This window comes from Poecilia mexicana, unplaced genomic scaffold (genome assembly GCF_051168715.1).
Source record: "Poecilia mexicana isolate PSO_F unplaced genomic scaffold, ASM5116871v1 scaffold_21, whole genome shotgun sequence".
Lineage (NCBI taxonomy): Eukaryota > Metazoa > Chordata > Actinopteri > Cyprinodontiformes > Poeciliidae > Poecilia > Poecilia mexicana.
Window position 1 is genome coordinate 12,306,787 of NW_028263390.1, and position 14,700 is coordinate 12,321,486.

Genomic DNA, 14,700 nt, shown 5'->3' on the forward strand with positions numbered 1-14,700 from the left:
TATTTGGAAACCAGAACAGAGAAGATGAGCAGAGCTAGAAATGTCAGAGTTCAGGAATGTCTTCCTCTGGCAAGTCCTGGCTAGCTAACCATCATATACCCACCATTAATGCCTGGAATAATCCGAGGGTGCTTGAAGGAAATGTGAGACCCTTTGAAAAAAACAAACAAAAAAACCCCCCCACAAAAACACCATGACAGCTGATAGTAATTATTTCTGTGCAATTTCTCTTGATTAGGTATAACTTGATTTCTGGACCAATTTGAGTGGACCAGTTTGTGGTTACAGACGTGTATGTCTGATCCATTTCTTTCCTCGTGTTGTTTTCAGTGGCTTTGCTGCTTATAAAAAAATGTAAGCAATCGACCAGTTTGATAAAAACATGTGTCCGTGGAGGATCCTCAGTTTTTTTTTTAAGTGAAATTCTTCCTGTACAGGTGAATTAATGTTTTCCCCTATTCTTTAAATGAAAAGATCACATAACCACAATTTCATAAATTGTGTTTTTTTTTATTGTCACTGTACATTCAGTGCATTGTTAGATCTGGCTGTCCTACTCCCCCACAAAAGCATTTATTTACACATGGATACAGTAGGCATAAATACAACAAACAAAACACATGAAAATGCCACACAGTCCTGTCCAGTGAATCCCAGCTGTGTTTTGGCTTCTTTCCATTTTTTTAATTCATTTTCTTTTCTTCACAGAACAGTGCATATAGTTAGCCTGTCCCCCCTTCAAGCATGAAGAAAGTTTGTAATTACAATGAACCAAAGCTCCCTTTTAACTTGATTCATATATCACAAATGCAAACATATTGCTTTTGAAGAGGGAGAGAAACCTCTTGGGTAATCACTAGTCTGTGGTGCGCACACCTAGCAGGTTCCTCTTTACACCGTGGAACAGATCGGCCGGGGAGGTTCCTCCATGTTTTATGTAAATCTCGTCATCTCAGAGTGCATGGAGATGAGGTAAGTCCGCAAATGGAGCAACGAATAAGTAGCTTTCCTCCGAGGAATGTGCGCCTCCTCCCCCCACCACCAATTGCGGTAACTTCATCTACATTTTTTTTAATACCCAGCCGGTGATGTCACTTTATTTCTGTGCCACTGGCTCCCAGGAGAATCCCATGGCCCGCTTCCAAGCCCAGTGTAATTTTCAAAATATGAATTGAGGTATAGGGTCTAGACGACTTTAGTCGCCGTTCGTCCTGCTTTGCTGATAACCAAAACACACGGAGAAACCGAGAGACAAAAAAAATAAAAAAATAAAATACAGAAAAAACAACCTCGTCTTAAAACAAACACAATGAACTCGTCCATTATTCACTTGAAACAGAGACTTGTATAATACACTGGGCTGTAAATATGTTCCTAATGCTCACGAGAACACATTAAAGTGGCAAACCGAACACGTGATCATAGTCACATCAATGCACAGCAGATACAGTATAATACAGTGAGTTGCACAATGCAGTTATACAGTATGTTCAAGTTGTAAACAAAGCACAACTACAAGTCAGTCTGATGCTCCAAACACAAGGAGCACAGGTGGCCGTACTGCCTTGCATAGCCCAGTGATCGCTGCTGCTCTGTTAGGAAACTATTGCAGATACCCATGAAATCGCCTTTTGTAGAGACTTAGACGAAAAAGCCTCCCCACCATCAGCTAAAATAAAACGCCTCTCGTCCCCAGAGTAGAGCCAAAGCAGAAATTTAATTGCTCCATTTCTTTTGAGAATTTCAAGCTTAGGACACAATTAGAATTAATTGGATATTGTAGAACCGTTTTAGATGTCTGAACATAAATTAGGCATTTAAAAAAAAAAAAAAATTTTTTTATCACATTAATTTGTGAGTGGGGGAAATTTAAAATGACCTTTTTTTCTGCCACAACAGGTTTATAGGTTAGCCTTACAACAAAAACAACAGGAACTCGGGGAGTGTAATTTATGCCGTAAGCATTAAAAAGAAAAATAATTATACTCTCATGTCCTAATTACACTTCAGTCTTTTTCTTATGTTAACCGATGCAGTTATACAGTGTGTGCGCCTTCTTCGCTATTACAAACTTAAGAGTAAATGAACACAACAGAATTGAACTATTACCCATGATTATTATGTCGTGAATAAAATATTTACGTGAAAACAGCTCATCATTTCATAAATGCAGTTGTGTGAGTTGTGCTTCTGCTTTGGTTTGATACTAATCAGAGGTAATAAATCCCTTGTTTCACTTGGGGATGGATTAGCTGGCTAACAATTGGGGAGATGCACCATGGAAACTATTCTCATCAGCGCCCGGTTAAAATTATCTATGCATTATATTCTAGTTAATTAATATGGTCTCTCTGGTAGAGCCTCAGAGTTTCTAGTTGCTTATGCTTCCGTCGCTTTTGGGCGAAGCTTATGGCAGTTGACTTTTTAAAAGACACCACAGCCTCCGTGTGGAATTTATATTTTTCTCACTAAATCCCTAAAAGCTGCTGAGTAACCTGTCCTCTTATTATTGACACATGTTGGTTAAATGTTCCTTCCTACCTGCTTAGATTAACAAAACTGTAAGAAATATGTCATCAACTGAGGTAATATTATGATATGCATGGTACTGTCTTTAAATAATTTAGAGTCAACTCATGTCAGTTTGCCCCTTCACCAGTTCATATTTCCATTTTCTAACAACTTTTTATCATTTTCTTTCACCCTATTGACACTCCCTACCTGTGATCTTGTGTATGTAACCAGTGCATATCATTTAATTTCCCTTTGTAGATAAGTAGCTGAATGTTAGGTAGACGAATTTGGGACATAAATAAAGTTGAAATAAAAATATTAATTTATTATAAGTTAAATGTATTTTATTTATTTTATCTTGACTTAAAATGAATTTATTTTGTATTGATTTTAATCTCTTCCAATTCAATTTAACTTTATCTAATGATTAAAGTCTAATAACTATGATCCCCATCTTAATTTATTGGAGTTACTCCAAATTTGTTTATAGTTTTGTTTATAAAATTACTTTGAATCCTTTATTTTCTACGTTTATCCAAAGCATCCACTAGTCAGTTGTTACAAGATATTTTCTCTTCAGATCCAAAGAAGTCATATATATTAAAATACCAAAACTGTAAAACTGGTGAAGACGCAAAATGAACAGTATCCTTTGGTAACTAGTTTGCATCTGGCAGATCCTACGATCTTAAAACCTATGATTAACTGTGGATTATACTCATGTTTTACGTTAAGTGTTGGCTCTGAATGTTTAGCACCGCCATTAAAAAACAAATATGCTAAATGTCAGTGAGCTGTAATGACGCACACTACATTGTTACAGTTGTAATGAGGTACCATATCTTGTGTTATCCAAAATGATGAAAAATATTCAATTCAAACTTAGATGTGACTTAAAAAATTACAAGAAAGTGTAAGTCTCTTCAAAGTTTAAGCTGAGCTTCAAAATTTTACCCTGTGACCCACATTTGGAGAGAAAATAAGTCTTGCATTGTAACAATAGTCAAAAAATTACTTTGGTTGTTAAATATCCCTTCAACCAAAAAGTAGGGTATCAAATATTAATTCTGTTGATAATTTATTCGTATTTAGTTATGAATCTGCAAGAATTTCATGAGCAGTCTGATTTCTGTTGGGATTCAAGGAAGACATTATAAGCTAAATAAAACCCCCCAAGACCACTGGTTGTGGTAAAATTGAAAAACAAAAAAACAAAAACAAAAACAAAACAACAACAACAACAACAAACAAAAAACAAAACAAACCAAAACAAACAAATAAAAAAAAAAACAGTAACTCCCCCACCCCCAGAAAAGTCAAGAAGTCTAGCCGCTGAATGTTTTACTTGGATGCTAATTCCAGGATTTACTAAACAAAATGTGACTTTCCTTCAATTCGCCATATTACCTAAGCTAAAAAAAACAATTCAGATTAATAGCAGTTCGAGTGAGAACGCACTTTCACCTCAATGAATCAAGAAGTATTGAAGTAAAACAATTACTTGCACAGAAGACCAAATGTAATAAGTTTGCCATTTTGATGTTTGGTAGCTTCTCTGATAGCTTCTGCAAAATATTAGCCTCACCAGATGACGGCTAAAGAGCTTCAAGGCAAAATCAATATCAGTGACACCAAGTTTCTGAGTTAAACAAATACAGATGGAACTAAAAATACAAAACTTCTATAAATAAATGGGACCAATTACAATGCTGTCTAAAATTAAAAGCCTTAAAAACTAGCATAGCATCAAAAAAGCACCTAAAATCCTCACAAAGTTGGTATCTACAGCATGACCCTCCTGTTGTATCGGTTGATAATTACATGATTTTTGAAAAAAATAAAATAAAATACACTTTCATCAGTACAAGATATAGCTTATCATTGTTGAGTTGGTTTCACAGCATGTTTAGTTTCCAGTGTCAGCACAAAAAGAAGTGCGGTTTCCTAAAAATGACTAAACAATAGCCAGTACCCATTTTGTGTCACATTAATCATAAGTGCAAACATTTCTGCTGCGAATGAAATGTTCACTCGTTCTGTCACCAATTTTGTGGAGTCAACTAGTGATTATGAGAATACAGTGTGCATTTTGGAATATTTCCACAACACTGACAGGTTGCTCAAACATAGACTATTAACAGTTAACAGTAGCTTCAGTACACAAAAGTTATATTATTCATTAAAAGCTATGACATCGTCAATGGTTTTCGCGTACACTTATGCAACATTTTTCAGATTTGTAAGAAATATACAGTTTGGAAACTTTCCATTGGAAAGTTATGCTTGGATGACTGGCAGCTGGGTTTTATACGTTTTAAATTATAATAGGTCTTTTGTTTAGATTTTGCAAGAAAAGTTTCACATTTACCTCACAAAAATGACTTCACGATCCTCCAAGCATTTTTGGCGTATGTTGATATTTTTTCGATTTATAAAAAAAAAAACACAAAACAAATGAGGATTTAGAGCATATGAGCTTGAAGTTTTCAAAAAACTTGGGAATTCAGTACAATTTACAAAAGAGGAGCACGGAATGCCTTTATGTTGTCTTTCCACTGCAGCAAACTTCAAAAACAGTAGTCTACTACTAGATTGGTCTGCTTGCTGACCAATTCCACTGTCTGCTCTTCAAACTCATAATAAAAAGCCAATTATTGAGTCAAGTTCATGGCTATTTTTAATCTCTCATATCCACAAAAGTGTGCAATAACTAAATTTGGAAAATCCTTCAAAATTTCAGAATTTCAACACATTTTGCAGTCATTAGGTGTGAATGTTAGCATTGGAATGCTAATATTGGCATTTTGATGAGTAATAAGCGTGCTCTGTCCAATCAGGGCACAGTGCACTAATGTCAATTTAGTGAAGAGTTTAGTGTTGAACTGAACATAATAAGCATGTTGCATGTTACTAATTTCCACTGAAATACAAAGTGGATGAAATTCCAGTTTGAGCATTTAAAACTTATTGCTAAATGTTGAACTCTCACTCTGAAGTGGATAGTAATTTGAACGAGTGAACAATTCAGACACACCTTTAGTAAGAAATGATAGCTGACTGACCTCTGTCATTTGACCGACCGATCGGATTAAAATATCAGTTCAATGAAGCAACTATGAGGTAATTACGTGGAAGTGACTGTTTTTGATGATAAGTTCAGAAAGGATCTTTAAACAATTCTCCCTTCCACCCGGTGAGGCTTCACAAAATTTACAGTACGTGTAAATGACGACCAGTTAGAGTCTAGTGCTGGAACAAGTGAGATAAGAAAAGAGGAGAAACTGGGACACAAAGTATGGCTACGTTGCTGTACAGTTCTTTATATTATCACTTTTTCATTTTGAGATTAAAACAAAAATAAGAAACAGATTCACAGAAGACTCAAGTGATATAGAGCAATGGGTCTCTGGTTATAACAAGACCGCAGTTGCCTGATTTCTGTACACCTCTATATACATTATCATCATCCCGTTTGTGTCAAATTTAAAGTCACCCTCTTTAAAACTATTCCAAGTCTTTTTTTTTTCTTCCTTTTTCAAGTTTTGCTATTATTTTAATAGGTAAAATGACTTCAGAGCCCAAGTGTCATCCTTTGGCTGTTAATTGGCACTCCACCTTTATTTCTCATGGGCCATTGCTCGTCTCTGACTGAATGATGCAGCTGCTCCAGGTGTCAAGCCTTGGCCTCCAACATCTCGAGGAATAGTTTGTGCATGGGAACTTTGCCCTGCATTTTAATGCTGTAGAAGTGCTGAACAGCCTTTGTGGCGGTTTGACGGAGCAGAGGCAGGGTCATCAGCAGCTTGCCTGCCCGTCGGGGGTCCTCTGGGTGCTGGGATCCCTCGTAGTCCTGCAGAGCCTCATGGAGAGAGTCTTGGAGCCTTTGGACGGCTTCGACGCTCTCTATGTGCATGGAGTCTGGAGCAAGAGGAGGGGCGTGGAGAGAAAAGATGAAGAAAGAGGTACATGTGATGCGAGGAAGAGACTAAACTTCATTAGAACATTTAGAGCAGCAGAATATTTGGGGGTTTAATTTCTTGAAATGTGCAACGTTAAAGTTTCACTACAGTTCTGTAACTAAAGAAATCGTAAATGTAATTTTATAATATTGTGCTCCTCGTGTTTTGTCATATTTTAAAGCTGTCCTGTACACTAAAACACCAACTTTAACCTTCCACACGTTTAGCTACTTGATCACACTTTTTAAAAATGCCAGTCATGACAAAAACTGATTTTTGTAAAGACTTCAAATCTGGTCAAAATAACATCTTCTCTATAAATTGCATCATATAATCTTCCAGATATAGATGATTTTAAGACCTCACTATGCTGCTTAGATTAAAAGCTCTTGGGATGACTAAAAATATTTCAAAGTCTCCTTCAAATGGCTATTTGATTACCCTTTAACTAAAGAGACAGAAGTCAACTTAGCCTGTTAATTTGCATTTGAAATTCTTTTGGTCTCAGATCCAAAGTGAGGAATAATCAAATCATAAAACAACCCAGGGCAACCTCCCCCCACCAAAAAAAACCCAAAAAAAAAAACCAAAACAGTAAATCTCTTTGCAGCCTTGAGAGAGAGAGTTAGGTGCCAGTAGGAAGCAGAAACACTTGTTTCGGGGGAAGTAAACAGCCTCTTTCTACCTTTCTACCCAAAGTTATTCACTTTTCCTATAGTGCTAACTCTTGTGCTCTCTCATGTTCTGGTTCTGGCAAAGGAAATCCCGACATTCTTTGAATTCCTAAGAAAAATACTTCTTGGTGTAAAAGCAAAGTTACACCGCAAAAATACTCTTCATACACAGAGAACGGTACTTTTGCAATACACTTTAGACTTTTAATTAACTTAGACAATAATTTGAAAGTGTATTTCCTATTCCAATTTCTTTCCTCTTTACCATGTAACAGTCTGTAAAATTACTTAGTGTCTGTCTAACCCTGTTTCTTTTTACTTAATCAAATCATTAGGAAATACACCTTGTGTGAATACTAATAATATATAGTTCTAAGCTGAATAAAATTGCAATAAATATACAAAACCTATTCCTTTCTTCTTCAAAATATATGACAAACCTGCTCCCTAATTAGGAAAGAAGTTGAGACTGATCAGATTTTGATACATTAATATAAATTAGCGTAGCCCCTCATTGCTACAAAGCTATTTAAAAATGGATTCAGTGACAATAAAGTATGTTTTTGTCGTGTGCAACGGAACACAAATATGCAGCTGCACCTACCTGTTTTGCAGCTGGTTTTACATTCCACAGCTTGTAAATGCAGACATGCAATTTTGGAGAGAGCTTTTCTCTTGTTAGTAGTTAATGATGCTCCTTAAATAAATGCCTGTGCGTGGCCGAGGCTCAGGGGAGAGAGACGTGCACCGCAGGTCGGAATAAATATACAGTGGTAAAGGAGAAAGATTCATTTCTTTTTGGTAGCACGCAGTACGGTGTACATCCCCCCATTTTGCTAATGAATTCAGATGGCTGCATTACAAGGATATCGTTCATCTGAATGATGGTGGCAGATGGCCTTCATTTCCATAAGAAAGAGCAGTTGGCCCCCTTATATATAGGCTCTAAAATAAAACCAGTTGAGACTTTTTTTTTTTTTTAATTCCTCTCTATGTATAACTCTAGACGATGGAATAATAAAAAAAAAAAGCATAGTCGTCCTTAAAAAGGACGAGCTGACGCAGGGTTTTAGTAGACAAGCGTAGTATGTCGGGTCTAGCCTATTTGCCCATCCATAGACAGAAAAAGCAGTTTTCCTCAGTGTCATATCATCCCAAAAGTGAAGCCGAACATGTCTGCTAGATGACGAGTGAGGGAATTGGATCGGCTATGTGTCATGAATTTAGGGAGTGAAGTTAAGACCGTGTATAAACATGTAAATGAGGAAGAAAAAAGGGAAAGTACAAGGCTAATTATGTTCCTAACTGACTGATTAAGTCTCTTTTACCAGTCGCCTTCTGTGTAAATTGCATTTCTATCTTGGGAAATTAACTAGGCTATGTGGACCGCACATGTGTTCCAGCAGTCTTTGTTTGAAACCTTCATGTTAATACGGATCTGATCCTGATTTGGCGGCATGGTAAGATGTGTGTGTCTGTGAAGCTATTGAAAATGTGTTCAAATGTGTTTATATGTGGAGTTATTTAAGGCGGTACCGGCCGGCATGCAAAACTAACTTTGAAGAAACAATTTCCGTGTAATCCGTCAGCAGCCTGGCGTCAATCTTGTCGATACTTTGCTAATTACAAAATCAATGGCCATGAATTTCCACAGCTGTCACCCCCTCCGGACCAGCGAAGCCGAAGCTCCGCGGGACTTTGTTCAAACGAGCCAAAGTTGCCCTATTGCCCTCGCTGAGCCTCCCGCTCAACCCCAGGCCTTTCCTCTCCCACACTTCTCCCTTACGTTTCCAATCCCTGCCTTTCCAGCCCCCCTCTTTTGCTCCCGTGGAGTGTTTGCAATCAGATGAGCAAAGCTCTGGGCTCAGCATCTTTTTTCATTTTTCAGTCAGGCAGGAGAAAAGACTCCTAACAGCCATTGATTAGTGGGGGACAGGCCCAGCCTCATGAAAAGCAAACTGTCGATACGGGCGCAGCATCTTCACATTGGAACAAACGAGGCCCGTCGCTCCCCGACGCTCATTCCACTCCACTTAACACATTTTATTGACAGCCCCTGTTTTTCTAATGAAATGCTAAATATATCTCCCTCGGCTGAGCCGCGCTGGCAGCCACTGTGATGGAGATGGAGGGAATGAGAGCGCGTCGACAGTCACAAAATGAACATGAAGCTGCACATGCACACTTACGATAAATGGGGGAAAATAACCTCTGACCTTTACTCTTATCAGGGAGCCGTTATCTTGAAACTGATGGCTTCACAAGACATACATCAGGTCTTGACATTTTTTTTTTTTTTTTTTTTTGCTGAAATTCTTTGTTTAATTAAATGCCAACTTTCTTAATTTGTTTTAGATCTCATCTGTGGATTCAAGACCTCTAATGTAAAGATGAACGAAGAATCTAATGAACTCAAATAGTTTCTAGAATTATATTTTATTTGAATTTAATTCTTTTCCAGGCTTAGATTTTGTGGCCATCATTTGTCATGGACAAATGTAAAATGAATAAAACCAATTGAACTTTTTAACATTTTTAAATGTTGTAGTCACAAATGTGAATGTATATCTGAATGCAACTAAATCAGTGTCTTAATAAGCTTACGTGGAAAAAAATCTATTTCCAGCTTAGAGCAAAGTCTAGAGCCCCTGACATGAAGAGGTTTGGCAAGACAAACAAAAGATTTAGCAAAATATTATGAAACAGTTTAAAATACCGATGAAAAAAAAAACTCCACAAAAGCTGATTTTAAAATTAAAACAAACTTTTTAAGTCTACTTTTCTACCAGTGGCACACAATTAGCATTGGCACCAATAGATGAGCAGAGTGCAAGACTGTGCAACTTTTTTGTTTGTTTTTACTATTTTATTTTGTCTGTCTTACAAAATGCACTTATATGTATTTTCTTTGGTTGCATTGTAGTTTTGTGTGATTTCATACTCCTTTAAAAAACCTAATCACCTTTCTCTACATTTAATTTGCAATAAGTCCCTTTAGGGCTAAAGAGATTGAACCTTACCAGAGTTGGCAAGCGCGATCGCTTTGAGCGTGACAAACTCCTCCTTCTCCATGCGCAGCTTCTTGTAGCGTCGCACCAGCGGCAGGATGGCGACGTGAAGATCCAGCAGGCCCGAGATCCTCGCCTGCTCCTCGTCTACCACATAGTCCTCTGCATATACAATCTCGTCCTCGCAGGGCAGCGAGCGAAACACAATGCTCAGCACCAGGATCTCCATCCAGGCGCTCTGCAGGAGACTCATTTGATCTGCCAGGGACAGTGTAGAAAAACCTATTGGAGAAAAAAAAAGATTTGTAACACTTATGTTTTCTTTCCAGGTTGTAGCCAAACTTGAAACCTCTGTACGTTTTATGGACTATAATCACTGTACAATCCCCAGAGGAGAACGACTTGAAACAGGCCGATTGCTATATGTGTTGGCTTAAGGCTGGAATATAAATCTGTCAAATGTAAAGGCCTTTGAAACATGAGCCAGAACTATTCAGCCATCATCAGCCAGACCTTTAGTGCATAAGGACGGGAGAGGCGATAAGTCAGAGCAAACTCTCCTGCAAAGAACCGTAAAGCAGAGAGCACGTTATAGTTTCCAATAACGACCAAATCACTGGTCCAAAAGAGAAGGGGTTTTGTGGTTTGTGTCACCACCGCTACATACAGGGGGATCTTAATAAATTACAATATCACCAAAAAGTACATGTGTTTCAATAATTCCAGTCAAAAAGTGACAATTATAAAAGTAATTATTATTGTGTACACTGAATCAAAACCTTGAATGACGTTTCTCAGAAAGTTTAAATAACATAAAACAAGTAATAATAATAATAATAAAAAAGGTTATTACAAAAATGTTCAGTCAGTAGCTCTCTTGAGGTGTTAAAGTCTCCCTCGAAAAAGAGATTTTATATCAAGGGAATTATTGGTAAAATAATGGTTAAAATTTAAATGTAAAACATATCAAAATGCTAGTAAAGGAAATGTTAAAAAGAGTGTGACAATGAAACTATTCAGGGATATTAATAATTATTATGGAGGAAATGTAAATATGCTAACATGGAATAGAAAAGTTTTCCCCATTGCATCTGTTGGTGTTAGCCTAGTTGCCATAACAGCGCAATAGGTCAGATGCACTAAACTGCGGAAACACAAAATGCATTCAGGTGAATTTGTTGAACTTGAATTAACTGGCTTAGAAACAAATTTAGTCATTAACTTCATAATTTATACAAAGTTTATAACAATCAAAATGTTATTAGGGACAGGTTAGTCCTCGCAGTAAACCATAATAAAACAATCCTTTGTTCACTAAGTGTTCGACCTTCTGAACTCAAAGCGGCGATTCAGGCCAATGTCGAGGTCGACCCGTCAGCTCTCTCCTCCGGCTTTCACTCTCACCTCGTCGCAAGGGCAGACAGACAGACAGACGGACAGACAGCTGAAAAGGCTCCCGGAGTCACAATGCCATTCACCATACTTGATGGAAAATAGGGAAGTGATTACAGGCCATTGAAGCAACAACGCTGCTTACCTAAATCTGAACTGGTATGGATCAGAGTCCGTCAGGCTGACTAAAAAGAGGCCCTCCCAACGGCTCTTATCAAGCAAATAGAGGGACGATGGAAAGAGGCAGAATGAGGTGGAGAGAAAAGAGTGCTGGGGGTGCCATTGATTAGTAGATTGTAATCAGTCCACCAAATGCGAAAGGGCCATCGATCCAAGCCTCAGATCTGACAAACAGACAGCTGATGGAGGACATCCGGTACATGTTTTAGCGGGGGGAGGGAGAACTACAGTGTCTTGCAAAAGTACTGCTTAACTACTTTACATTGTGCCGTGTCACAACCACAAACTTTGCGGTATTTCGTTATGATTTCTCGTGCTATGTATGGAATTGTGTAAAACATGAAAAGGTGAAAAGGTTCATCTCGATCCCCGAAGCTCTAGCTTCGTGGAACTACATTTTGCTGCAGTTACAGCTGTAAGTCATGTGAGGGAGATGGATTCTTCTTTGTTAGCTTGACGCAGAACATCTCTGGATATCAAGTTTCCAAACCAGGCCTTTGACTAGGCCACTCAAACACATTACACACTATTTATCTAAAACATTCCACTGTATCTGTGGATGGGCGTCTGGTTTTTGTCCTGAACCTTCGCCTCAGCCTCAAGCCTTATCCAGCTTTTAACATTCCCCCCAGACGGATGCTGCCGCCACCGTGCTTTTTGCTGGACAGGTAGTGCTTTCGAGGTGAGGTAAAGTGCTTTGCATGTAGTTGCACAAAATGTTAGATTTCCACTTAACTGATCAGAGCATCCTCTTCCACTCATCTGCTGTGTCCTCTACATGGTTTCAGTGATTAGTACTCTCTTCTCCTGATTTGTTAGTTTAGGTGCTCGGCCATCTCTTAGAAGGATTGTGGATGGGAGTCTCAGTTAATGGATTTTATTCAGCAATCTCAGGGTAAGATGGAGCTGAACAAAGATCCATGTGAAAACAAAAGAGAAATGATGCTTTTCTTTTACAAGTAAAGATTTTTTTGTATAAATATGTATGTATTAATTTAGAGTTTTGAGTCGATGGTTTGCTTTGAAAAATTAATTCCACCGATTTCTAGTTTATTTAAGCAAGGTGGGATGAAATTTGACACACACAAAATGTAAAAAAAACAAAAAACAAAAAAACTAATATGACTTTGAGAAAGTAATGCATGTGAGTCTTTCAGTGTCTAGCGATTCAATTTGATTCTGATTTCCAGGGTCACATTCAGAAACAATTTTCAAGTCAAAGTCGATTTTTGATTCAGAAGCCAATTTTTCTTTTCATACTGCTTAAAGATTCTGTTTAAATTATGACTGAGAAAAGGAAAAGACAGTGTAAAGAAATTTAAAACAATTCTATAAGGTTCTGTATTAGATTGCATCAGTTTATATTAAAGCATCAAATTTTGTAACTTACATTACCAGTTTAAGGATAGCTTAGTTGCCTAGCTTGTTCATAATTAAAAAAAAAAAACATAAAAGAATTATTCACCATTTAAATTTACAAAAAATTAAGCAGAGTAAAATACATTTTTGGGTATTTTGAATCGATCCAGAGTTCCCAGGACTAGGATTTTTTTCCCCTCTACTTAAAAATTGTCAACAATCTCTGCCATCACCAAAACCTTCTGAAGAGAGCCGACTCTCTTTTCAGCAATCTTTTCATTTTCTCCGTCATTCCTCACCATTCATTGTATGCAGTCAATTTACCAAAGACATGGAAAGACTTCCTGACTCCGTTTGGGTCACCCTGGAGCTTCAGGTGTGGGCAGAGTTAAGTGTTGCTGTGGTGGGTGAATCCCCTGATGAAATATCAATATTCCAAGCTACTGATTTACTGCCGTTTGACTAAACATGACACAATATTGAGCAAACAGGGAAATGTCAATGTCCCTGCATGTGTCTGCACTCTCGCTGTGTGATGGCAGAGGCAAGAAGGAAGTTGTTTTTTTTTTATGTTTGACAACGCAGCAGAGGGAGGGGAAAGGCTTGGTTTTATATGTTTTTGGGTAAATTGTTGTCAGTTTCTTAATAAAAAAAAAAAAACAAAAAAAACTGCATTGATAAAAAGATGCACAGTGTACACTCAGCAAAAAAAAGGAGAAAAAAAGAATTAGACAGTGAATCTATTAGGAAAAAGAAAAATGTAAAGGGCATGTTTACGCTGGAGTTACCAGATACTTCCTAAAAAATTATGCATTCTGCGGCTATAAATGCACCTCAAAATGAAATTTTTCTCAAATGACAGAGAGCCACAGAGAGATCGATGGTTTGGTCTGCTTCAGGTTGGGATTGGGAGACCTAGACAGGCTGCACTGCAGACACTTTCTGCTGCGCAACGCTCCAGGAAAAACAACAGAGGTATCCTGGTTCAGTCAGCAAGCATTTCTCAGGATCCACAAAATCGTTTTGAGCTTACCATGCACCATAAAAGGCCCCTACAAGATTTCGTACAACCGTGCAAGGCATTTATTTTGAAATAGTCCAATACATTTTTTTCATGTCAACCAAAAAATATTTGGATATGTTCTCACTGAATAGGTGTGATTCTCAAACCTATGAGTTTTGTTTTTTGCGCTTTAGGGAACAATACTGCAGGACACATTCAGAGCCGTGATCACAGACTCAATGACGTCTGAGCAAACATTTTGTTTAAACGAACTTGTACATTTGAAGAAGCGTGTTTTCCGTGTGCAACAAAAGATGCAGCCTACAGAAAAATACTTGGCATCAAAGCCGAGCAGCAGATTTACAGTTCAAAACGAAAAGGAAACTTCAAAAAGCCCACAGATCTCTCCCTGAGTAATCAGAGCAGAGCTGAATCAGCTCTTACCCCTCTCTTTGTGGGAAATGATTTAGTCGAGCAAAAAAATTGTTTCAGGACTTCTAGGCTATTTTTAAGTCAGAATTTCAGACTCTCTTCGACTCTAATTTATATACTTCTCCTTTAATTCAGTTTTCAAGTATTAACATTCAATTTTACGGTTAAGTCATGGTGTT

At 37.7% G+C, this 14,700-nt stretch overlaps 1 protein-coding gene across 1 annotated transcript in view; it reads right to left on the bottom strand.

Annotated features, from left to right (window-relative positions):
* Positions 1 to 489: 489 nt before the first annotated feature.
* The window catches only part of LOC106919680 (steroid hormone receptor ERR2-like), a 32,017-nt gene continuing 17,806 nt past the window's right edge, over positions 490 to 14,700 (bottom strand). Inside the window, exons 5-6 of the mRNA XM_014990208.2 lie at positions 10,168 to 10,437; positions 490 to 6,432 (exon numbers count right to left, since the gene is read on the bottom strand). Coding sequence (XP_014845694.2) covers positions 6,188 to 6,432; positions 10,168 to 10,437 — 515 coding nt within the window. The 3' untranslated portion in view covers positions 490 to 6,187. The remainder of the gene's footprint in view (positions 6,433 to 10,167; positions 10,438 to 14,700) is intronic.